The sequence below is a fragment of the Pinus tabuliformis genome, chromosome 5_2, assembly GCF_031772625.1.
Source record: "Pinus tabuliformis cultivar Carrire ecotype Pingquan chromosome 5_2, CPIR1, whole genome shotgun sequence".
NCBI classification, from domain to species: domain Eukaryota; kingdom Viridiplantae; phylum Streptophyta; class Pinopsida; order Pinales; family Pinaceae; genus Pinus; species Pinus tabuliformis.
The window spans coordinates 370,273,031-370,299,046 of NC_142306.1; the positions used below are offsets into that span (position 1 = coordinate 370,273,031).

The window sequence follows — 26,016 nt, forward strand, 5'->3', positions numbered from 1 at the left end:
ACTTTTCTGCTAAAATATGCATAAAATATCTCCAGAGATTTCTATTGATTGTAATTATGTTAAAATTGGCAACTAGGGTCAAACTGCATGTGGGTCATCTTATTAATGACAGCTAGTATTTTTCTTGGATCCTTCTCATCGAGAGATGTAGGATTGATCTAAAGATCATCCGATTCCGATAAGTATTCATGGAGCTATGAATTTATTTGTGTTATAAGACAATTTGTCAAGGTCGGCCAACAACTAAATAACTCCAACATGTGCTCAACGTTTTAGTATAAAAGGAGATGACTTGAGAGTCATTTCACACACACTTCTCCCTTGATTTCTCTCTAGTTGTTTTGGGCTTTAGTGCTAGAAAAATTTAGGAAGAAGTAGCCCTAAGACGCAAGAGGAAAGAAGGCTTAACAATCTGCCCTAGCCGCAGTCCTAAAGAAGCCCTAATGCTTTCCTAAAGAAGCCCTAGACGCAGTCCTAAGGAAGCCCTAGCCGCAGTCCTAAGGAAGCCCTAGCTACAGTGCTAGAATACCCTTGACACAGTCATCTAAATGAGGTCTGTTCACACTAGGGTAGGCCACATTTCATAAGGGAAATTCTGGGCTAGATTTGAGGACGGTTAGGGACTGTTGTGTGCCCTAACTAGTCCCAGAAATTACAGCAGTAGTGAAGTGACAAACAACATTTGTATGGTGTGTTGGCAGCAAAGGAAGATGGGACAACAAGGTCACATGGTGTAGCAATGGACATGGGACAACAAGGTAACTAGTGTAGCAATGTACATGGGACAGCAAGGTAACTAGTGCAGCAATGTACATGGGACAACAGGTATCTAGTGCAACAATGTACATGGGACAACAAGTTAACTAGTGCAGCAATGTACATGGGACAACAAGGTATCTAGTGTAGCAATGTACATGGGACAACAAGGTAACTAGTACAACAAAGATACATGGGACAACTAGGCTACATAGTGCTACAAAGATACATGGTGCTGCAAAGATGCATGGGATTGCAAGGTCACATGGTGGATAATATTGATGAAGCATTACGGTTGGCTACATCAGTTGATGCAACATGTTAAGATACAACCTATGGATGCAGCATGGTGTTAGAGACAACAATATAGTGCTGCATAATGATTGAGTGCAACCCAGTGATGGGAGCATGTGATGAATTGCAATAGTGATGATGGGTGTAGCATGATGGGGAGGGGCAGCACAATGATAGGTGCAGCAAGGCGATGGAGAATCAGTTGAAGCAGTATGTCTTCAACTGAGTTCAACTACTTCATGTATCATCTACTTAGAGATGATCTATGCTCTTATTTAGATAAGTCAAAATGTTGACTTCTGTTGTATATGTATTATCTTTCTCCCTCACTCTCTCTGCTGAACCATTGAAGAACATATAAGAAGAATTGATCAAGGATTTCCCCACATTGGGGTTTGTCCCTGGCTAGCACCACATCTTGTGTCCTCTTGTCTTGGCTTGTCTTCTGTGATCTATGTTTATGTTCTATCTGCAATTTACTTTAATGCTGATGTGATTGCTAATCTGGAAAAGATATTGAGCTAACTATGAAAATTGAAATAAATTTCTCTAAGCATAGAACATACTTTAAATTAACATGGTATCAAAGCTGAGGTGAAGACAAAGCCCAAGCAAGAGTGAAAGAGCAATCATCGACGACAGTTGGGAAAGGACAAAAGGATCAATGGATTCCTCATCCTTCTTCAAATTCACTAAGGGTGAAATCAAAGCAGAGAATATTATCAGAATGGTGCAGCGAAAACTTCTGATGGCCTACCTAAAGATCACTTCAATGGGAATTCCAGGTCAGGTGGAAGGAAAGGTAGATGCCTTGTTTGTGATAAGTTCGACCATTATGCTAAGGAGTGTCTGGACTCCGAATGGTAGGGACACATCACTTGATGATGATAACAATCATTCCAGGGACATCTTCAATGATCGAAGGAATGTAGGTCATCAAAGAAACGATTGACTCTTCAAAGAAAGTAAGGAACCCCAGGTATGAAGAATCAAATGTTGTTTCTGATAAGATAAAGAAGCATTATCTTGTATTGGTCCCTCTCCTTCAGAGTCTTTGGGATCTGGCTTATTGATTATAGTGCTTCAATGCACTTCATCGGATAGAAGGGTGCTCTCTCTAACTTGGTAGAGATGGAAACAATCGTGAGATTATACTTGGAGTCAATGCCAGCTATCCCGGAAAGGGTGTAGGGAATGTTATCCCTCAAGTGAATGAGGGTAACTCGATTCATTTATAGAATCTCTTTTATGTACCTGATCGCACGAAGAACCTGGTGTCCATTTCAGCAATGGAAGTCAAAGGTTTCAGGGTGGCATTCATCGATGGAAAGGTACGTGTTTGAAAATGGAATTTTCAAAGATGCTTTTGAGTTCATGGTTGGCAATTTGTATCAAATTGCAGGATGGTCCGTTGGGGACCATGTCAGTGGACACATTTCATCTATAGCACTAGAGGTCTACTTCTTATGGGGCCCTACTCAATGTGAGTCACATGGTGACAGGGATGACTGAATTCAAGAAGAGCATGAAGATACATGTCTGAGACTTACCGAAGGAAAATCTTGCAAGGGGACCATTCCACTCATGTAGCAGGTCCACGGGTTTGGAACAACCCGAGGGGTTTGAGATTCATGATCAAGAATCTCATGTATGCAGGTGGAAGAAAGCTCTCTATGGCTTGAAGCAAAACACCCCGGGCATAGTATGAGAGGATTGAAGTTGAGATTCACTAGGAGTGAAGTTGATCCAAACCATTGCTTGGAGGTTGTGGATGATAGACCTCTCATATTGGCACCTTCTAAGGATGACCTCTTTCTAACAGGTGCAGACCCTCTCATTTGCAAAATTAAGAGGGAGTTGGATTCTGGATTTGGAATGGTAAACTGCAAGCCCGTGACTACCTCGAGGATCTTAACTTTTAGAAGTTATGTGGTAGTAATGTCGGACCAGATTTGGGAAATGCCTTTGAGTTTCATAAACTCATTCGCGTTGATGTTCTTTGTGAAATTCTGTTCGACATATGTTTTGTAGTTAGCATGATGAGCTCATATTTGGTTGAGCCTCACTGGATTTGTGCCAAGAATCTTCTGAGATATCTTCGGGGCACAATCTCTCATGGATTGAGATACACCGCTGGAAATGTGACGCTGCATGATTATTCGAACGTTGACTGAGCGCACAGTGTGGAGGATCAGAAGAGCACTTTTGAGTGCTGGTTCTCTTTGGGTTCTTCTTTGATATCCTGGATGACCAGGAAGCAAAAGTTGGTTGCTATAAGCAATGTTGAGACCGAATGCATAGCTACGAGTATGATCTCGTGTGAAGCTGCCTGGTTGTGGAAGCTCTTCAGTGAGCTATTTGTACACATGATGGATACCACCGTGATCATCTATATCAACCAGGGGGGAATTCTATTGTTGAGGAATCCCGTATTCTATGATTGCTCTAGCCTATAGACATCAGATACTACTTTATCTAGGATATGGTATATTGATGAGCGAGAAGGCTCCATCACATTGAGACTGATGTACAGTTCGCAGACATTTTGTCGAAGCCCCGGGGAAAGGTCAAATTTGTGACTTTCCCGAATGACTTGGAGCCATTGAGAGACCCTCTTATGAGGGTCCTACATGATGCATGCATTGAGCTCTGGGAGCTCTGGGGAGCTTGGGGTATTTCTTGGAGCAACAAGTGACCATAGGGTGACTCACCCTCCCCTAATGGTGCGCTGTGTACAGGGTGAATGGTTCAACCTTCCCTTGTGATACTCCGTGGCAACTTACGGGCAGGAAGTACCTCTCATCTGGCCAATGAGTAGGGAAATGGGGTTAGGGACCATAATAGGACTATCAATGGACACATCGTTGTATCTACTGTACTCCCTATGCTAGGATGACCTCCATTGATCTGGGATCAATGAAACTGATTTGGGATCAGTATGAGTGGTTTGAGACACTCTTGTAATATTGATCTGGGATCAATGAAACTGATTCGGGATCAGTATGAGTGGTTTGAGACACTCTCTTGTGATATTGATATGGGATCAATATGAGTGGTTTGAAACTCTCTCTTTTGATATTGATCTGGGATCAATTAGAACTAACTTCGGGTCAGTAAGAGTGATATGACTCACTCTCTCGGCACTGATCTGGGATCAGTAAGAGTGGTATGACACACTCTCTTCATATGGAACTGACTTTGGGTCAGTAGAGAATGGTATGAGACATTCTCGATCAATTCTTCTTCTTCATGGTTCAGCAAAGCAGAGCAGTGCATGGCACTGATGGCAGAGATACTACTGTCTGGCAAATGGATCAGCAGATCGAGTTCTCCCTATTTGAGAGGGAGTGTTAAAAATTGGAAACTAGGGCCAAACTCCATGTAGGTCATCTTATTAATGGCAGCTGATATTTTTCTTTGATCCCTTTCATCGAGAGGTGTAGGATTGATCTAAAGATCATTCGATTCCGATAAGTATTCTTGGAGTTATGAATTTATTTGTGTTATAAGACAATTCGTCAAGGTCGGCCAGCAACTAAATAACACCCACATGTGCTCAACGTTTTAGTATAAAGGGAGATGACTTGAAAGTCATTTCACACACACACCTCTCTTGATTTCTCTCCACTTGTTTTGGGTTTTAGTGTGAGAGAAATCTAGGAGGAAGTAGCCCTAAGACGCAGGAGGAAGGGAGGCTTAACAATCTTCCCTAGCCGCAGTCCTAAAGAAGCCCTAACACTGTCCTAAGGAACACCTAGACACTATCCTAAGGAAGCCCTAGCTGCAGTTCTAAGGAAGCCCTAGCTGCAGTCCTAGAATACCCTAGACGCAGTCATCTAAATGAGGTCTGTTCACACTAGGGTAGGCCGCATTTCATAAGGGAAATTCTGGGCCAAATTTGAGGATGGTTAGGGACAATTGTGTGCCCTAACCAGTCCCAGAAATTACAGCGGTAATGAAGTGACAAACAGCAGCGTTTGTATGGTGTGTTGGCAGCAAAGGAATATGGGACAGCAAGGTCACATGGTGCAACAATGTACATGGTACAGCAAGGTATCTAGTGCAGCAATGTACATGGGAGAGCGAGGTAACTAGTGCAGCAATGTACATGGGAGAGTGAGGTAACTAGTGCAGAAATGTACATGGGATAGCAAGGTAACTAGTGCAGTAATGTACATGGAACAGCAAGGTAACTAGTACAACAAAGATACATGGGATAGCTGGGCTACATAGTGCTGCAACGATACATGGTGCTGCAAAGATGCATGGGACCGCATGGTTACATGGTGGATAATATTGATGAAGCATTACGGTTGGCTACAACAGTTGATGCAACATGTTTAGATACAGCCTATGGATGCAGCTAGATATCTAGATGCAGCATGGTGTTAGAGACAATAGTATAGTGCTGCATAATGATTGAGTGCAGCCCAGTGATGGGAGCATGTGATGAAGTGCAGCATAGTGATGATGGGTGCAGAATGGTGCAGCATAGTGAGGTGCAGCGTGATGGGGAAGAGCAGCACAATGATAGGTGCAACAAGGCGATGGAGAATCAGTTGAAGCAGTATGTCTTCAACTGAGTTCAGCTACCTCGTGTATCATCTACTTAGAGATGATCTATGCTCTTATTTAGATAAGTCAAAATGTTGACTTTTGTTGTATATGTACTATCTCTCTCTCTCTCTCTCTGCTGAACTTTTGAAGAACATATAAGAAGAATTGATTAAGGGTTTCCCCACATTGGGGTTTGTCCCTGGCTAGCGCCACATCTTGTGTCCTCTTGTCTTGGCTTGTCTTCTGTGATCTATGTTTATGTTCTATCTGCAATTTACTTTAATGCTGATGTGATTGCTAATCTGGAAAAGATATTGAGCTAACTATGCAAATTGAAGTAAATTGCTCTAAGCGTAGAACATACCTTAAATTAACAAATTAAGTGAAATTTTCTGTTAATATTATGCTTCTTCCCTTGCCTTCAGTTAATGATCAGGGTTTCATTTTCCATATAAACCTCTTTATTATATATAAGAGTTATAAATTTTCTCAAACTTCCTGACGGTCACATTCAGTGCAAGCATTATTTCAAGTCCTATTCTTTCAGTTTAATGCTATTAATTTTAGTTTAATTTTTGTTATAGTTTTTAACTTTTTAGTTGAAGTAACTTTTGTGATAGGTTAAAACATTTGTAAGACAGAATGATACGAGACAATGCTGATCAATAGTATTTTTATGCTGGTTAATTCTTTAAACTTTTTAACCAGTTGTGTTAAAATTTTAGAACGATATTCTTAGTGACTGGTAGGGGAAGAAGTTTTGCTTATTTATGATTTTGATATTTGCAGACAAAGAAACTGACAGAGAATCATTTTGACAAGCTTCCTGTACATGGTTTGGGTAAAACCTATTCATCAAACTGGTGGAAGGCACTTGGTGACCAACTAATCAACCTTGGTATTTGCAGTATCTTTTCTGGATTTTCCTATATCTATGCTATAATTTTGGCCCCTGTATGACATTTTTATAGGAGAAACGTGCTCCTACTATTTGAAAGTTCACTTTTATTGTCAATTGAGAAAAAAATGTATTGCTAATCTATTGCGTATGAAATACAAACCTGGGGGAAGAATCTTACCAGTTGGAAGTTTGGTCTCTAATGGATAGATCGTGCAGGTAAATCCAGATTGGGTGACCTAATTGAGGCTTGAGAGACAATAGGTTTTTGATAGTTTGTTATTTTATGGTGCAGGTTATTTAGAAGAAACAGTAATTGACATATTCAGGACCATCAGGTGTGCTATTCATTAGGAAAGGAAGTGCCAAATGCCGTCAGTCGAAAATACTGTTTGGAGTAATCTAATCATTTTGTTTTGACACTATTTATTTTACCTACTCTGATGGATTGTCTTGTTTCTATTCTTCTCAGAGTTAGTCACCAAGGTCAGCAGTTCCTTCAATTGGCAAGTCACAAAAGCCAGCCCTCACTTATATTACGACTAACTCCTGAGATGGTCAGTGAGGAAAACCGCAAGAGTGGATTAAAGATTGGAAAAGTAGTAGATGGAGATATAGGAACTTTTCCTACTCTTCAAGATCAAGGGTTTTCAGAGGTTTGGATTTAATACCAGCAGAGAAAACCATTAAAAACTAAAAATTAATAAACAGAATGTAATATAAGATAGTTTTTATATCAGTTTCTGCTAATGATATGTCTCGCCAATATTTAAATTCGTAGTCTTCATTTGTTTCTTCTAATCTTATGTCTCTTCAATATTTAATATAAATTTACATCTTGTTCTGTCTTGCGTCAATATTGAGTGGCAAGTAAGGCCTATTCTTTCATTTGTGGTCTGTGCTCTGAATAATGTATGGAAAATAATCATTTGTTTAACCATTATCTACTGTTTTTTCAGATGGAAGAGAAACTCTACCATATGCTTTTAGACTTTAGGGCTGAGCTTGCACAGAGGGAATCTACAGCTCCGTAAGTTCATTGATGCTAGAAGAATGCTTGTATCTATAGATTTCTCTCTTATTTCATAAACAGTTATAGTTATCAATCTGCCACACAACTAATTATGAGTTCTTTTTCGTTGTTCTGATCTTTAGTATGTTTTCCCCAGATATGCAGTTTGCAGTGAAGAGACACTTCAAAAGTTGGCAAAGATTCGACCTTCTACCAAGGCTAGGCTAGGAAACATTGATGGCGTTAATCAGGTTTGTTAAAAAATATATTGTTCTTTTGTTAAGGTGCATTGTTTATAATCTTTTATTAGTTGGCATTGTTTGTATCATTGAAAGTCCATATCTACAACGGGATACTATGGTGCTATAATCTGAAGCTAGTTCCTAACTAAAGGGTTTTGTATTTACATTTATAGACAATGTAATAACTCACCTTCTCATAGAGGAAGCCTCGTGGTTGGAGATGGATGACAATTGGTGGGTGTCTCACTTTGTGTAGAAGGTGGTGTTGAGTTTTACACATTGGCCTCCTCACCTTCAGACTCTTCCTCCTCCCTAATGGTTGTGCATCATCCTCTTTCACCCCTACTCATGCAATCACTCAATTACCTTCTCCATAGCAAGCCTTGGAGGGGGAAACCCTACAAGCTATAAACTAGACCTATTAGCAACAATTGGGTAGTGGCTCATTGACGCCACAACCAAAACCCCCTGGGCTTTACGAACTTTCACCAATGGAAGGAGTCCCAGTAGGAGAGAGATCACTTACAATAAATATTCTAGGGTTAAGGTATGGAGTGATCTCTCTAGGAGGTCTTCTAGAAAGACATAATTTTGGTCCAAGGCTTCACAAGGAAGCAATTCGCCTTCTATCAAGATACCTAGAAATGGAGGCACAAGACCTAACTTATGATTGATTTGATGAGTGTTGGAATCATTGAAGGTCAAGGCTCGGAGAAAAGATTTCTTATGATGTATATTATAGCTAATCCAAGGCTCATGAAACCTTCAAGAGAGTCCTTACGTTGAGAGAAGAAAAACTAGGGTTTCCCTCTTAGAGCAAACACCAAAGGCAAGAAAATTTATGGATGAAATTGGAGTGGATGCCCACCAGATTGATAGGTTTTGTTGCAAACCTTATTTACTTGATGTTTAGTCTCTCCAACCACCAAAACTCTCTCCCTAGAAATTCACACCAAGCCTTAGTTCCTTCTATTGATTTTTGGTAGCATCAGATGTGCTCTAGCCATGAAAATTGGTGGAGAGGCTAATGCACATGAGATCTCCAAGACCCAGTAATCGTTTTGGGAAATTCCACCTAGATGGAGAGATATTAAAATAATTAATATTTTTAATGGTGTTCCTAAGTCTAAACATAGGGAAATTAAAATATTAATGTGTATTATTATAAAATGGGTGAGAAAGTTCTAAATAATGAGGATCAAGCCAGATCTAATCTTAGCTGATGATTAAGGACTTAATCTTGGCCATTGAATCATCAACAGGAAAAGTAGAAGAGGAGGCTTGAGGGTCAGTTGGACACGCCAAGTTGATTAGTCAATTCGATTCTCTGGGGCAGGGTTTGCTGAGAAATCGAGTTAGCAATCTGTTGTAGCAAGGGGCAGTTCTGCAGGAGGCCGAGAATACATATCAAAGAGGCAGAGAAAGTGCAAGAGAGACAATGCAAAGCCTAGGAAGGCTGATGCAGAGGCAATAAGGGTTGATGCAAACGCTAAGGAAGCCAGCGTAGAGGACGCAGAGGGCGAAGAGGCTGACGCAAAAGCGACAGAAGCTGACACAGGTAGCGCAAAGGGCTACAGAACTGATGCTGGGCTGAAGAGGTTGCGTTGAGGTGATTTCGTGGGCTAGACTGAGAGTGGATCAACTAACGTAGAGTCGTATGAGGTTGATGTAGTTACAGAAGATAGCTTGGAGCAGATTTCGCTGTCTAGCTGAGGAACAATCGAAGTTACTGTGGGGCCAATCATTTGGTTGCTGATTAGTCGGAATATCTGTTTCCAGAGAAAGATACTTCTGCTGAGGATAACCTTTGAAGGGTGAGCCATTTCTGGCACCCTAGTTGTATTCAGAAATCTGCGTGATAATAAAATCCTCCTTTGCTGCACCGGTTTTCTTGCATTGGGTTTTTCCAGGGACAATTGTCCAAAAATAACGGTGTCCTTTGTGTTGTCTCAGTTTATTTCAGTTGCTGATTTGTATATTTGTGTAGGTTGCAATTGTGTTTATTTTGATATTTATGCATATAAATAACTTGTTAATGTATGAACAAGTGGGAGATAATAAACCAAATATTGCAGTAGAGGTTTTTGATGTGTTAGATTTAGAACTTTTCACATGGTATCAAAGCGATTGCAAATCAAGGAAGATTGAAGATGCCAACAAAAGAAATCTGAGGATTTTCAACAGAGAAGCAACTGTCTCGAGAGACAATGTTGTTCTAGAGCTGAAGAGGCAAGAGGAGGAGTAATGCAGTGCTAAGAGGGTGACGCAGAGCCTGCGTGATCATTCTAAGCCAGGAGAAAGGCCAGCGCAAAGGTAGAGGGGGGGGCAGAGTAGGCCTACGTAGAGCCCAGTCATCTTTCTCAGTCAGGAAGGATCGATGCTAAGGCCAGGAGGAGCTGATCCAACTCTCACTGTGATTGCGCAAAGCCAGAAGGGCTCCAATTCTTTATTTGCCGGGGTTAAGGGAGCTATGCAGATTGTGATTTGAGGAGCTGTTGGGATGTTGTTTCTGCCTGTGCAGAACAGTGTATAAGGAGACAGAACCAAGGTAGAGGGAAGCACTACCTCGACGGAATTCTAGCCAAGAAATCCAGATCTGAGTTGCAGTGGTAAAGGAGGATTGAAGAGGAGTGATTCGATAGTTGGCCGGAGGATTTCCGAGAGAGAAATCAGGACTCAAAGGGAGTCTAGAGAAGAGGAGCAAAGATGGCAGTGAATGGATTGAGGGATCAAGACAGATTGGACGGGGCTTCCAATTTTGTCATTTGGAAGGCCAGGATCCTGGCAATCTTGGATAAACATCGCATTAAGGACTATGCCTTGGGAACTGTAGCTGTCCTAGTTGAAGGCCTAGGCGAAGGTGAAATGCATGATTCTAGACGGGGTCAAGGATCATGTCATACCACATACTGCTGAGAAGAACACAACAAGAGAAAAATGGGAGACCCTGACCACCTCATACAAGGGCTCTTCCTTGCAAAAAAAGATGTTATTAGAGAATCAACTGAGGTCATATCTGAGGTAGAAAGGAGAGGAGATAGATCATCTCCTCCTCAGGTTGCAAGGAATTCTCGACCAACTTACTTTCGTGGGGTCTACACCGGATCCAGAGTTTATGGTCAGGATTGCTCTGAATGTAGTCTCTGAGGACTGGGAGACGTTTGTCCAAAGCATTTTGGACAGAGCGACTCTCCCTAGTTGGGAAGAGATGTGTGCAGCTCTTCGACAGGAAGAGATCAAGAGGTTGACCAAGGCAAGGAGTAGTGGTACTGGTAAGGGAGTTAGAGTCAAGAAAAAGGAGGAGGAGGATGCGGCTTGTTGTCGGACAAAGTGTCTAGGCACTGCGACAACGCTCAGAGTAAGGGTTGTCACTCTTAATCCTTACTCACTTCGTTTAGACTCTCTCCTAGACAAGTCAAGGGGGGGTAGTCCCTAAGGTAGATGAGTGAGAATAGCCTGTGGAACACAGGCTCTAGGAGATTTAAAGATGGATAACTTGACGAATGTAAACGAATCTCGATTAACTTAGATGAATAGATTAAACGCTAATGTAACTAAGACACGACCACAAGATAGAAATGATTATAAACTAGTGCCTTTATGTTAAATCGATCGTAGATTAAGTAAAAGCAAGTTATCCAGAGCAATTTTCCAATATGTGACGAATATGAATAATCAATGTAAACGCCCAAAACTGCAATATGCAAGAGATTCCAGATTTAAAATGATTTTCATTAATTGCCCAGATCTAGATTCAATTAACTTTCTTCAACAGTGAATATGATTTAAAACGTTTATCGCACCTTGACCATAGAAAAATGTATTTAATCACCAAATGACACCAAGAAACTTTAGATTAGTGCTTCAATTATTCTTTAGGCAAAAAAAAAGAAGAAGTAAAACAAATCAATGGGTTAATAAATCGAATTTTTAATGGGCCATAGGCCACATTAAATTTTTTAATGTTTAAGCACAAATCCCTTAATTTATTTCATTCTTAATTCTCACGTCACCAAAGATTTATTTATTTATTTATTTTTTAAATCTTTTAGATTTTTTGAGTTTTTAGGATTTTTTGAATTTTTAGGATCTTTTGAATTTTTGAATTTTTAGGATTTTCAGATTTTTCAATTTCTTTTTTTTTTAAAATTAAAAAAAAATTCAATTGTGAATTTTTTTTTTGTAAATGTTTTAGCTTTTACATTTTTTAATTTTTAAATATTTTAGATTTTTAAGTTTTAGAATCAAAAATAAAAATCATAAAATAAAAATGAAATGGAAACAAAACAAGATAAAAGTGAAAACTAAAATTGAAATTTTTTAAACTTTTAATTTTTAATGAATCAAACTAAAATTTTAAATGAAATCATAAGCTAAACCTAAACCACGGATATACAAATAAAAGGAACTAAAAATTATCTAACCTAATATACACATAAAGTGAAAAAATAAATCGAATGTTTTTCTTGTGGTGAATGCAGCTCGACGGCAGAACGGAGGACCGAGGTCAGGTTTTGAAGGCAGCTAGGAGCAGCAGGGTTTAGGCAACAGGTGAAGCAAAGGAGCTGGACGGAACGGTGTATGGCGACGTGAATGCGTGCAGATCGAGGGAAAGGAGGGCTACGTTTGCGGATTGGAGGACACAGGGATAACAATGTGCATGAGGAAGGCGGGTTTGAGGAAAGGCAACGAAAGAAAGCTGTGTTGAGGGATGGATAGACGCAGATAGGACTGTGAGGGGGATGGTGAGGTATGCTGGCAGTGGAGTGGAGATAAGGCTGCAGGAATCTGAGAAGATACAACAGAGCAGGGAGAGAGGAGAGGATATCTGCGGAAAAGAGGCAGCGCTTGGAGCAGCGAGGAATGGCTGCGGACCTGAGTGGTGAGGGAATGAAGGATGCTGCAGACAGATGAGAGCAGTTAATAGGGTTTGAGGGACTCACGCAGGATAGACAGAGGAAAAAACTCAGGCAGAAACCTAAAATTTTCTAGATCTAAAAAAAAAAATTAAAAGCCAAACTCAGACAACAATTTTTTTTTTCGAATTTTTTCTAGAAACCACCGAGAAACCTAAGATAAACCCAAGAAAATGAATTTCACACCAATTTGTTTTAATACTTCAGATTTATCAGTGAAAGCCCGGTGAAATTATTTCTAGATTTAAAAAATTTTAAAAACTTGGACTGCAAAATTCTTTTGAATAAAATCCCTGCAAAGTGATGTTGATGAACCCCAGAGATCTAGATCTTACCCTCTAGGGCCTAGATCTGGACTCTACACAATTTTTCTTCTTCAGATCTGTAGTTGCACGACAACAAGAAAACACCCAAACAATATATACAATGATAAAAATTAAAATCCGAAAAACCCAAGTCAGAAAAGTAAAAATAATTAAAGATCTATGCACATGAATGATAGATTTATCAGATCTAGGGAGTGTGAGTCCAACTCCACTCCCAGATGTGATAATCTGAGACTCTCAACAACTAGATCTATTGATTTAGCACAATTTTTTTTTTTGAATTTTAAAGGAGGTGCTGAGCTCAACACCCTTCATGCAACACCTAGTAAAAGATATCTTATGATAAGCCTGAGATCAAATTAAGCTGGGCTCTTCAGAAAACATGAATCGGGAGTTGGCTGGTCCAAATGAAAACTTCCCCGAACACCCGATGATCTAAAAATCAAGACTTTCCTGCAAAACTCAATTCAGTCATCAACATAGAGCGAGAAAATGATAATAAAATTAAGATAAATAGAAATACTTGCTATTACATTCAAATTTAAAATATCACTTAAACCCCAGCGACTGAGCGAGATGTACTCAAATCACTCTCTAGAAGGTATTATCAATGTAAAAATAAATTACGCATGAAAACAATACATCTTAAAGTATTTCCATGAAGAGTAACACTCGCGAAATTTAACCCTAAAGTCTTTCTTTATTTTCTGAAAAGGTTTACACAAGCTTTTCGCTTAGCACACGATCAAAAAATTGGATCATTGGACTGACAAATGACTTCCTATTTAAATATAAATCCTCCAACGGCTAGTTCGAGTGATCCTCGTCAAAGCAATCTCGATCGTTGATGAGGATCAAAATTTCTTTTAATCTCATCCATCGAAATTTTAAATTCTTGAGGAAATTCGAATTTTTCAATTAAATGGATTTTACTTAATTCAAAAATTAAATTTTTGAATTAATTTCCTCAAATTTGATTTTGACTCAACCCAGGGACCAAAGGCCTAAAATTTAGCAAAATAATTAATTTACCTTAGTCCCTGGACCTCTTAAGATTTAAATTTTTAAGAACCGACAAATATTGCCTTCGGAGAATTTAAATTTACCTAGGACCTAGAAATAATTAAATTTCTGGCTTAGGATTTTAATTAATTTTGGCCAAAAAATTTAATTAATTAACCTATGAAGGGAGAAATTATTTTTCCAACCCTCAAGATACTTTACATCACAATTTTCATATTTTTTACATCTCAAGAGGGAAAACCCATTTGTGATAGACCCTCACAGACTACCCATTTTGGCGACACAAATATAATCTAGCAAACCAAGCAATTTGTAATAAAATAACCTAACCAAATAGTTAGGATTATTCCCAAATCACTTTTACATAGACTCGATCTAGAACACTAGGACTTGCCTAAGTTCTTTGTGACAAAGTCCATTCCGGCTTTCGAGTAAGGCTGAAGGAAAACTCTGTCGACCATTCGAGAATGGATCGGTGAGACAAAAAATCTCCCGGAATGTAGATCATCACCAGTAAAGTAGGTTTATCTAGGTAATTACATACACGACACAGATCTGTTGAGATTATTTACATCATATACATGCAGAACGAGTTTACATTATAACATGATCCTCAAGCTGATGATGATATTTGGATGACACGAACACATCGATCAGGCGCTATCCCTTTTGCGAAAAAAGGGGGTGTATCGCTGTGGGTCATTGACACGTGATGGTCAACACGGCTCTAGCATTTGCGGGACAACAAGGGAAGAGGAAGAAGAAGGACATCTCCAAGGTCAAGTGCTTAAACTATGGGGAATTGGGACATTATGCATCTCAGTGCCCTAGGAAGAAAGGCAAGGGAGAAGCTTCCAATTCAAAGGCAGCTCCAGCTAAGGCAGAGAAGGATGTCGAGACTGACGACAATTGTGCCATGAGTGCTCATGCACCTCTAGGGAAGAGGTGGGTTGACATCGGGTTGTAGTCAAGAGGACTACATACTAGGGGCAGGATCCTTGAGGTGCCCAAACTCTTGGATCACATTCGGCTATGGGAGCCCTTAACGACAGTAGCATGATAATAGGTGTCGGGTGGAGCAAAGTGTGGTGGAGCGGCAAGGCACTGCTAGAGTGCAGAAGTCTGTAACAACGCAATAGAGGTTGCAGCAGTGCGAGAGGCACAAAGGTGCTTGCAGCAGCGCAGTGCCAAAAGATGGAGCACAAGATAACAATAAATGTATCTTCAGCATCACGAGGCTCCCAAACTAACTGGGATGTCAGTATTTGAGTGAATTCAGTTACTTCTCGGTAACTGACTTGCAGTGCGACAGTTAGCAGTGGCAGTGCTATGGGCAGCATGATGCAGCATGTTGAGAGGGAGCTGCAGTACAGATGTGGCAGTGGCAGTGTCATGGGCTGCTGTACAAGAAGCAATAGTGCAGGTGATGTGAGGTAGCATGCCAAGCATCGACACAGGTACCGATGTGGAGGATCAGTGTGATGTTTCTATGGTGAAGCATTACTAGAGCACATTCCTCGCTAAGAGGGAGTGTTGATTTTTGGTAGCATCGAATGTGTTCTAGCCATGAAAATTGGTGGAGAGGCTAAGGCGCATGAGATCTCCAAGACCCAGAAATCGTTTGGGAAAATTCTACTTGGATGGAGAGATATTAAAATAATTAATATTTTTAATGGGGTTCCTAAGTCTAAACTTAGGAAAATTAAATTATTAATGTGTATTAATATAAAATGGGTGAGAAAGTTCTAAATAATGAGGATCAAGCCAGATCTAATCTTAGCCTTTGATTAGGGACTTAATCTCGGCCGTTGAATCGTCAGCATGAAAAGTAGAAGAGGAGGCTTGAGGGTTAGTTGGAGACACACCAAGTTGATCAGTCAATTCGATTTTTTGGAGTAGGGTTTGTTGAGAAATCGAGTTAGTGATCTGTTGCAGCGAGGGTTAGTTCGACAGGAAGCTGAAAATACATATCAGAGAGGCAGAGAAAGTGCCAGAGAGACAACACAGAGCCTAGGAAGGCTGACGTAGAGGCAACAAGGGTTGACGCATAGGCTGAGGAGGCCAGCGCAAAGGATGCAGAGGGCCAAGAGGCTGACGTAGGTAGCACAGAGGGCTATAGAGCTGACGCTGGGCTGAGGTGATTTCGTGGGCCAGACTGCGAGCTGATCAGCTAATGCAGAGCTGTAGGAGGGTGACGCAGTTCTAGAAGATAGCTTGGAGTAGCTTTAGCTGTCCAATTGAGGAACAATTGAAGTTACTGTCGGGCCAATCATCCGATTGTTGATTAGCCGGAATATCTGTTTCCGAAGAAAGCTACTTCTGTCGAGGATAATCTCTGAAGGGTGAACCATTTCTGGCACCCTAGTTGTATTTAGAAATCTGCATAAAAAAAGCCCTCATTTGCTGCATCATTTTTCCCGCATTGGATTTTGCCAGGGACGATTGTCCAAAAATAACAGTGTCCCTTTTGTTGTGTCAGTTTATTTCAGTTGCTGATCTGTGTATTTGTGAAGGCTGCAATTGTGTTTCTTTCGATATTTATGCATATAAATAACTTGTTAATGTATGAACAAGTAGGAGATAATAAACCGTAGGGGTTTCTGATGTGTTAGATTCAGAAATTTTCACACCTTATCTAGCCTTGAAAGGACTGAAATTTAAGGAGAAAATATGGAGGAAAGGTGAGATTGATCACTGAATATTTGGATTAGTGCCTTGTCCTTTGGGCATATGGAGTCAAGGATGTCTTAGATTAGCTAACCTTGCTTCTAAGGAGGCCAAAATTTGATGCCCTATCAACAAACTTCAATTATTTACCCACTCAAAGGAAAAAGGGAGCCTTATGGGAGAGATACTAGGACTTCACCACAAGGATAATTCTTACATGTCATGTATGTGAAATTTGCATGAACTGCAGCTACTCGAAATTGTTCTCCCAACTTATTTTCCAATATGTGAGAAATATGAATAACCAATGTAAACGCCCAAAACTGCAATATGCAAGAGATTCCAAATTTAAAATGATTTTCATTAATTGCCCAGATCTAGATTCAATTAACTTTCTCCAACAATCAATATGATTTAAAGCGTTTATTGCACCTTGACCATAGAAAAATGCATTTAATCACCAAATGACACTAAGAAACTTTAGATTAGTGCTTCAATTATTCTTTAGGAAAAAAAAAGAGAAGTAAAACAAATCAACGGGTTAATAAATCTAATTTTTAATGGGCCATAGGCCACATTAAATTTTTTAATGTTTAAGCACAAATCCCTTAATTTATTTCGTTCTTAATTCTCAAGTCACCAAAGATTTAGTTTTTTTTTTAGATTTTTGAATTTTTTTAAAATCTTTTAGATTTTTGAATTTTTAGGATTTTTAGATTTTTCAATTTTTTATATTTTTTTCAATTAAAAAAAAATCAAATGTGTCAAAGGAAAAAATATATATTTTTTAATTTTTTTAAAATGTTTTAGCTTTTAGAATTTTTAATTTTTAAATATTTTAGATTTTTAAGTTTAGAATCAAAAATAAAAATGAAATGGAAACCAATCAAGATAAAAGTGAAAACCAAAATCGAAATTTTCTAAACTTTTAACTTTTAATGAATCTAACTAAAATTTTAAATGAAATCAAAAGCTAAACCTAAACCATGGATATACAAATAAAAGGAACTAAAAATGATCTAACCTAATGCAGACATGAAGCTAAAAAATAAATCGAATGCTTTTCTTGTGGTGAACGCAACTTGACGGCGGAATGGAAGACTGAGGTCAGGTTTTGAAGGTAGCGAGGAGCGGCGGGGTTTAGATAGCAGGTGAAGTGAAGGCTCTGGACGGAACGATGTATGGCAGTGTGAATGCATGCAGCTTGAGGGAAAGGAGGGCTGCATTTGCGGATTGGAGGACATAGGGATAACAATGTGCAGGAGGAAGACAGGTTTGAGGAAAGGCAGTGAAAGAAAGCTGTGTTGAGGGATGGATAGATGCAGAGATAAGACTGCGAGGGGAATGGTGAGGTATGCTGGCAGCAGAGTGGAGATAAGGCTGCAGGAATCTGAGAAGATACAACAGAGCAAGGAGAGAGGAGAGGATATCCGCGGAAAAGAGGCAGCGCTTGGAGCAGTGAGGAATGGTTGCGGACCTGAGCAGTGAGGGAATGAAGGATGCTGCAAATAGATGAGAGCAGTTGACAGGGTTTGAGGGACTCACGCAAGATAGACAGAGGAAAAAACTCAGGCAGAAACCCAAAATTTTCTAGATCTAAAAAAAATTTAAAACCCAAACTCAGACAACAAATTTCTTTTTTTTTTCGAAAATTTTCCAGAAACTAGCTAGAAACTTAAGATAAACCCAAGAAAACGAATTTCACACCAATGTGTTTTAATGCTTCAGATGTATCAGTGAAACCCCGGTGAAATTATTTCTAGATTTAAAAAATTTAAAAAACCTATAGAGTCCAGATCACTTTGCACGACAACAAGAAAACACCCAAACAATATATACAATGATAAAAACTAAAACCCAGAAAACCCAAGTCAAAAAATTGAAAATAATTACAGATCTATGCACATGAATGACAGATTTATCAGATCTAGGGAGTGTGAGTCCAACTCCACTCGTAGATCTGATAATTTGAGGCTCTCAACAACCAGATCTATTGATTTAGCGCAAATTTTTTTTTTGAGTTTTAAAGGAGGTGTTGAGCTGCTCAACACCCTTCATGCATCACCAGTAAAAAATATCTTATGATAAGCCTTGGATCAAATTAAGCTGGGCTCCTAAAAAAACACGAATCGGGAGTTGGCTGGTCCAAATGAAAACTTCCTCGAACGCCTGATGATCTAAAATCAAGACTTTCCTACAAAACTCAATTCAACCATCAACATAGAGCGAAAAAATGATAATAAAATTCAGATAAATAGAGATACCTGCTATTACTTTCAAATTTAAAATATCACTTAAACCCCAGCAACTGAGCAAGATACATGTACTCAAATCACTCTTCAGAAGCTATTATCAATAGAAAAAAGAAATTACGCATGAAAACAATACATCTTAGAGTATTTCCATGAAGAGTAACACCGGCGAAATTTAACCCCAAAGTCTTTCTTTATTATCTGAAAAAGTTTACACGAGATTTTCGCTTAGCACACGATCAAAAGATCAGATCAATGGACTGACAAATGACTTCCTATTTAAAGATAAATCCTCCAACGGTTAGTTCGAGTGATCCTCGTCAAAGCAATCTCTACCATTGATGAGGATCAAAATTTATTTTAATGTCATGCATCAAAATTTTAAATTCTTGAGGAAATTTGAATTTTTCAATTAAATGCATTTTAATTAATTCAAAACTTAAATTTTTGAATTAATTTCCTCAAATTTGATTTTGACTCAACCCCAGGGACCAAAGGCCTAAAATTTACCAAAATAATTAATTTACCTTAGTCCTCGGACCTCGTAAAATTTAAATTTTTAAGAACCAACAAATTTTGCCTTTTGAGAATTTAAGTTTACCTAGGACCTAGAATTAATTAAATTTTTGGCTTAGGATTTTAACTAATTATGGCCAGAAAATTTAATTAATTAACCTATGAGGGGATAAATTATTTTTCTAACCCTCAAGATACTTTACATCACAATTTTCATATTTTTTACATCTCAAGTGGGAAAACCCATTTGTGATAGACCCTCACAGACTTACCCATTTCGACAATACAAATATAATCCAGTAGACCAAACAATTTCTAATAAAATAACCTAATCAAATAGTTAGGATTATTCCCAAATCACTTTTACATAGACTCAATCTAGAACACTAGGACTCGCCTAAGTTCCCTGTGACAAAGTCCATTCCGGCTTTCGAGTAAGGCTAAAGGAAAACTCTGCCGATTATTCGAGAATGGATTAGATCATCACCAGAAAAGTAGGTTTACCTAGGTAATTACATACACGACACATATCTGCTAAGATTATTTACATCATATACATGCAGAATGGGTTTACATTATAACATGATCCTCAGGTAGATGATGATAGTTGAACGACACGAACACATCGATCGGGCGCTATCCCTTTTGCGAAAAAAGGGGGTGTACTGCTGTGGGTCGTTGACACGTAATGGTCAACACGACTCTAGCATCTGCGGGACAACAAGGGAGGAGGAAGAAGAAGGACATCTCCAAGGTCAAGTGCTTAAACTATGGGGAGCTAGGACATTATGCATCTCAGTGCCCTAGGAAGAAAGGCAAAGAACCGACAGCTCCAACTAAGGCAGAGAAGGATGTCGAGACTGATGACGATTGCGCCATGAGTGCTCATGCGCCTCTAGAGAAGAGGTGGGTTGACATCGAGTTGTAGTCAAGAGGACTACATACTAGGGGCAGGATCCTTGAGGTGCCCAAACTCTTGGATCACATCCGGCTATGGGAGCCCTTAACGACAGTAGCATGATGACAGGTGTCGGGTGGAGCAAAGTGTGGTGGAGCGGCAAGGCACTGCTAGAGTGCAGAAGTCTGTAACAGCACAATAGAGGTTGCAGCAGTGCGAGAGGCACAAAGGTGCTTGCAGCAGCGCAGTGCCAAAAGATGGAGCACAGGATAACAATAAATGTATCTTCAGCATCACGAGGCTCCCAAACTAACTGGGATGTCAGTATTTGAGTGAATTCAGTTACTTCTCGATAACTGACTTGCAGTGCAATAGTTAGTAGTGGCAGTGCTATGGGCAGCATGATGTAGCATGTCGAGAGGGAGCTGCATTACAGATGTAGCAGTGGCAGTGTCATGGGCTACTGTACAGGAATCAATAGTGCAGGGGATGTGAGGTAGCATGCCAAGCATCAGCACAGGTACCGATGCGGAGGATCAGTGTGATTTTTCTATGGTGAAGCATTATTAGAGCACATTCCTCGCTAAGAGGGAGTGTTTATTTTTGGTAGCATTGGATGTGCTCTAGCCATAAAAATTGGTGGAGAGGCTAAGGCACATGAGATATCCAAGACCCAGAAATCTTTTGGGGAAATTCCACCCGGATGGAGAGATATTAAAATAATTAATATTTTTAATGGGGTTCCTAAGTCTAAACTTAGGAAAATTAAAATATTAATGTGTATTAATATAAAATGGGGGAGAATGTTCTAAATAACGAGGATCAAGCTAGATCCAATCTTAGCCGTTGATTAGGGACTTAATCTCGACTGTTGAATTGTCAACAGGAATAGTAGAAGATGCTTGAGGGTTAGTTGGAGACACACCAAGTTGATCAGTCAATTCGATTTTCTGGGGTAGGGTTTGCTGAGAAATCGAGTTAGTGATCTGTTGCAACGAGGGGCAGTTCGATAAGAGGCCGATAATACATATCAAAGAGGCAGAGAAAGTGTCGGAGAGACAACACAGAGCCTAGGAAGGCTGACGCAGAGGCAACAAGGGTTGAAGCAGAGGCTGAGGAGGCCAATGCAAAGGACGTAGAGGGCCAAGAGGTCGACGCAGGCAGCGTAGAGGGCTGCAGAGCTGATGCTGGGTTGAGGTGATTTCGTGGGCCAAACTGAGAGTTGATCAACTGATTTAGAGCTGTAGGAGGGTGACACAGTTCCAGAAGATAGCTTGGAGTAGCTTTCGTTGTCTAGCTAAGGAAAAATTGAAGTTACTGTCAGGCCAATCATGCAATTGTTGATTAGCCGGAATATCTGTCTTTGGAGAAAGGTACTTCTGTCGAGGATAATCTTTGAAGGGTGAGCCATTTCTGGCACCCTAGGTGTATTCAGAAATCTGCATAAAATAAAACCCTCATCTGCTGCACTGATTTTTCCACATTGGGTTTTTTCGGGGACGATTGTCCAAAAATAACGGTGTCCCTTTTGTTGTCTCAGTTTATTTCAGTCGCTGATATGTATATTTGTGAAGACTGCAATTGTGTTTATTTCGATATTTATGCATATAAATAACTTGTTAATGTACAAACAAGTAGGAGATAATGAACCAGATATTGCAGTAGGGGTTTCTAATGTGTTAGATTCAGAAATTTTCACACCTTCTCTAGCCTTGAAAGGACTGAAATTTAAGAAGAAAATATGGAGGAAAGGTGAGATTGATCACTGAATATTTGTATTTTTGCCTTTTCCTTTGGGCATATGGACTCAAGGATGTCTTAGATTAGCTAACCTTGCTTCTAAGGAGGCCAAAATTTGATGCCCTATCTACAAACTTCAATTATTTACCCACTCAAAGGAAAAAGGGGGCTTTATGGGAGAGCTACTAAGACTTCACCACAAGGATAATTCTTACATGTCATGTATGTGAAATTTGCCTGAACTGCAGCTACTGGAAATTTATCTCCAAACTTATCCAATTTATTTGTCTTTTGTTTATTTATTAACGACAAGTAACTATAAACTCATACTGTAATTCTTCACAAATAAAAATACATTGCGGAATTTAAATGTTGGAACTAAGAAAATAATGCGCACACGCAATAATTTTGACACCAATATTTTTGGACAAACATCCCTGCGAAAAACTCCGAATGGAAAACCAGTGCAACAGATGAGGGTTTTATTATTATTCAACAATTTGAGAAATTACAATTGGTTTCCGTAGAATGGAAAACCTCCAACAAATATTGATCTTCACTAGCAAAATATATTGGAGACTCATTGTCTCCCTCTACAACTAGATTTGGCCTCTCCCAACCAATTTACACTTCCTCTGGTTGTTCGCATTGCTTGACTAGAATGCGCACTACTAGTCCTAGGAAATTTGAATAGCCTCTGGGAAAACCTCCCTGCAAGTAAAACTGCCTCCAACAACTATGAGACCCACTCGCTCTCCCTCTGCAAAATAGTTTCGACAACTGGCAACTGTAACGTGGTCTCGCTTGCAACTCGCACTGCTATTTAGACCTCCTTCTATAGATAATTTCAGCCTCCTTTTCTTGTCTCTCGAACAATGGAAAATACTAAGGAAATCTCCTCTGGAATCATGTTTCCAAATCTCTGTTGAAACCTTGCTAGTGATTCTCTCCCTAGCTTCAACTATGCCCTTGTTGAGTCACTGCAACTGGTTAGTCGAATTGCTCAACTCTGTGTCTCAACTGTATGTCTCTCCAACCCCATCGACCCTGCTCTTATAATCTTTTGTTAGGCAACCATTGACCATGATCACATCTCAATCGATGGCTATGATCATCTTGACCTCGTCAATTAACTTTTCCAGAAGTATTTAGAGCTAAATTGACCTCCCTTAATTCACATGATTTAATTAACCACTTTTCCTAAGTTAAACTTAGGAAATGTTTAATTATAGGCTAATTAATCTAATTGAGGTGTTTCTAAGGTTTTTCTTGAGAAACCTTTTTTGGGTTTTGGAGATCCCGTGTTCTTTAGCCTCTTAGACACCACAAAGACTAAAACACCTATCCGTTGTTACCAAAAACTATCACTCCCTCTTAGCGAGGAAGGTGTTCTACACTACTCCCATCTTTTTTACTGAAGAATACAAACTTGGCCCCACCCAAGGCCTTTGTATGTATATCAACAATATGTTGATCTGTGGGAACATGTTGTAGATGAACTGATCCACGTTGCATACAATTTTTGATGAAGTGGTACTATATGTCGATATGCTTCGACCTATGATGGAACACTAGATTCTCAGAGACCCTGATGCAACCTGATTATCACAGTAGATATTGGTCGACTCCATCCTCTGACCGAACAAACTCACTAGCAGCTTCCGAAGCCAAATAACTTCACATGTGGCCATGCCAGCTACCATGTATTTTGCCTCTGCAAAACTCAGTGCCACACACTTTTGCTTCTTGTTGCACCAAGAGACAACCCCTTATCCAATGTTGAAGCAAAACCTTGAGGTGTTTTTCTTGTCCACTGAATTGCCTGCCCAGTCAACATTTGGATATCCACATAACTTGACACCATCACCTCGAGTATACTGTAACTCATACTCAACTGTGCTGCGGTATTATCGTTGTCCAATGCACTCTCTTAGGTTCCACCATAAATTGACTGAGAGTGTTGACCACAAAATAGATGTTTGGCCTTGTGTTGACCAGATGCATGAGTGAACTGATGAGCTATCTATACAAGGTTGGGTCCACATCTATGTCCTCTGATGCATCTATCATCCTCCAGTTAGTAATCATAGGTGTGGAGATGGGTCTAGAGTCCTGCATCCTGAACCTCTTCAGGATCTCAATTGTATATCTCCCTTGCCCAAGGAAGATCTCCTTATCTGTCTGCCATACTTCTAGGTCTAGGAAGTAATGCATCAGTCCCAAATCCTTCATCTCGAATTATGCTTCGAGGTTCCTCTTGCAGTCCTTTATGAGTAGTAAATACCCTGTCAAGAAGAGATCATCCACATACAACACTAGGATGAGTGGCTCACCCTCTACCATCAGATCGTAAAGGTTGGAATCCATTTCACTCTTCACGAATCCCATCTATTGCATGTAGTTGTCAATTCGACCATACCATGTCCTGGGAACTTGTTTGAGCCCGTATAGTGCTCTCTTTAGCCTACACACGTGTGTGCCTCTCTCATGCGTCTCAAAGCCCTTTGGCTGTTCTATATATACCTCCTCCTCTATCACCCCATTCAAGAATGTTGTCTTGACGTCCATCTAGTGAATCTGCCATCCCATCTGCATTGCTAGAGATATCATTGAACAAATGGAAGTATATCTATCCACTGGGGCGAAGGTGTAGTCATAGTCTATACCTTCCTTTTGTGCATACCTCTTGGTTACGAACCTAGTCTTGTACTTCTCTACACTGCCATTTGTAGTGTACTTGATCTTATAGATCCACCCGAAGCCTACAACTGACCTATCCACAGGTCTAGGCATGACCTCCCATATATTGTTTGTCATGATGGGGCTATACTCCACCATGGCATCCTCCCACGCCTGATGTTGTGCAACTTCCTCATAACTGGAAAGTTCAACTACCCGTGCTACCAACGCCTGACACCTGTCTGTACTCCCTCTTGCCTGTCTTAAGAGTTCCCATAATCTCCTACGCATCCTTTAACATCTGAAAAACTTCTCTGTTGGTTTTATCGCTAGTGGTGGGTGGTTCTACCAACTCTTCATCCTACATCTGCTACGCCGTCTGTTGCGAACTCACTGGACCTCCTATACATGAGTTGGTGCTCGTATTGGTAACTGTACTAGTACTCTGTTGTCCTTCCGAATGTCCTTGTTGCTGAACTAATGGAGCTTCTACTCGCTTACTCTGATCATCTCCTAGCAACTTGTGAGACCTCTTAAAGGCCTTCTCCTCCATGAACTTTACATCCCGTCTCAGGATGATCCTCCAACTACTTGGAATATAGATCCTGTATGCCTTTGAGGTTTTGCTATACCTAACGAATTTCCCCTTTTCTGCAGTTTGATTTAACTTAGTGTGTTTCTCATCTAGTACATGAAAATATGCTATACTGCCAAAGATTCTGAAATGACCAACCTCCGATTTCTTCCTTGTGAAAATCTCCTCTGGTGTTGTCTTTCCCAACACCCTGTGAGGAACCCTATTTTGTATGTACACTGTTGTGCCATTGGAAAATGTAACTATGCTTGGTATTCATAATTTGTATTGTAATCATATTCATTGTAAAATCAAAAGAAAGAGAAAAATATATTTTGAAAAGCATGGGTTTCATGCTCTATATTTTATTTTGTCAACTAGGTCAAGCATGTTCTTCATGCTTTAGGGTTTATTGAGTCAATTAGATATTTGTCATATGTATAAGACCCTTATGGGCACTTTGTATCAAGAAAGAAGTCTTAAATTCAATGTAAAAGTGTCATTTTGAGACTCCCAACACCAAGTCGGCTCTCCCAGCTAAGTCGGCCTAGAAGAGGCCCATTTGACACCTAAAGAGGGTATAAATAAGAAGGCTATTCGACTTATTTGGCATCAATCAATCAATAAGTTTGATTTGCAACTCAAACAGAAGAAGAAGGACGAGTG

The 26,016-nt window shown here is 39.7% G+C and overlaps 1 protein-coding gene across 2 annotated transcripts in view; it reads left to right on the forward strand.

The window, feature by feature from the left end:
* The window catches only part of LOC149158996 (uncharacterized), a 427,796-nt gene that overhangs the window by 370,836 nt on the left and 30,944 nt on the right, over nucleotides 1-26,016 (forward strand). The window contains exons 12-16 of one of the 2 annotated variants that reach the window (XM_089436389.1): nucleotides 6,397-6,484; nucleotides 6,801-6,843; nucleotides 6,978-7,161; nucleotides 7,465-7,535; nucleotides 7,675-7,768. In XM_089436389.1, coding sequence (XP_089292515.1) covers nucleotides 6,397-6,484; nucleotides 6,801-6,843; nucleotides 6,978-7,161; nucleotides 7,465-7,535; nucleotides 7,675-7,768 — 480 coding nt within the window. Of the gene's footprint in view, nucleotides 1-6,396; nucleotides 6,506-6,800; nucleotides 6,844-6,977; nucleotides 7,162-7,464; nucleotides 7,536-7,674; nucleotides 7,769-26,016 lie in introns of both variants that reach the window. The other variant, XM_089436388.1, reaches the window with a different exon arrangement.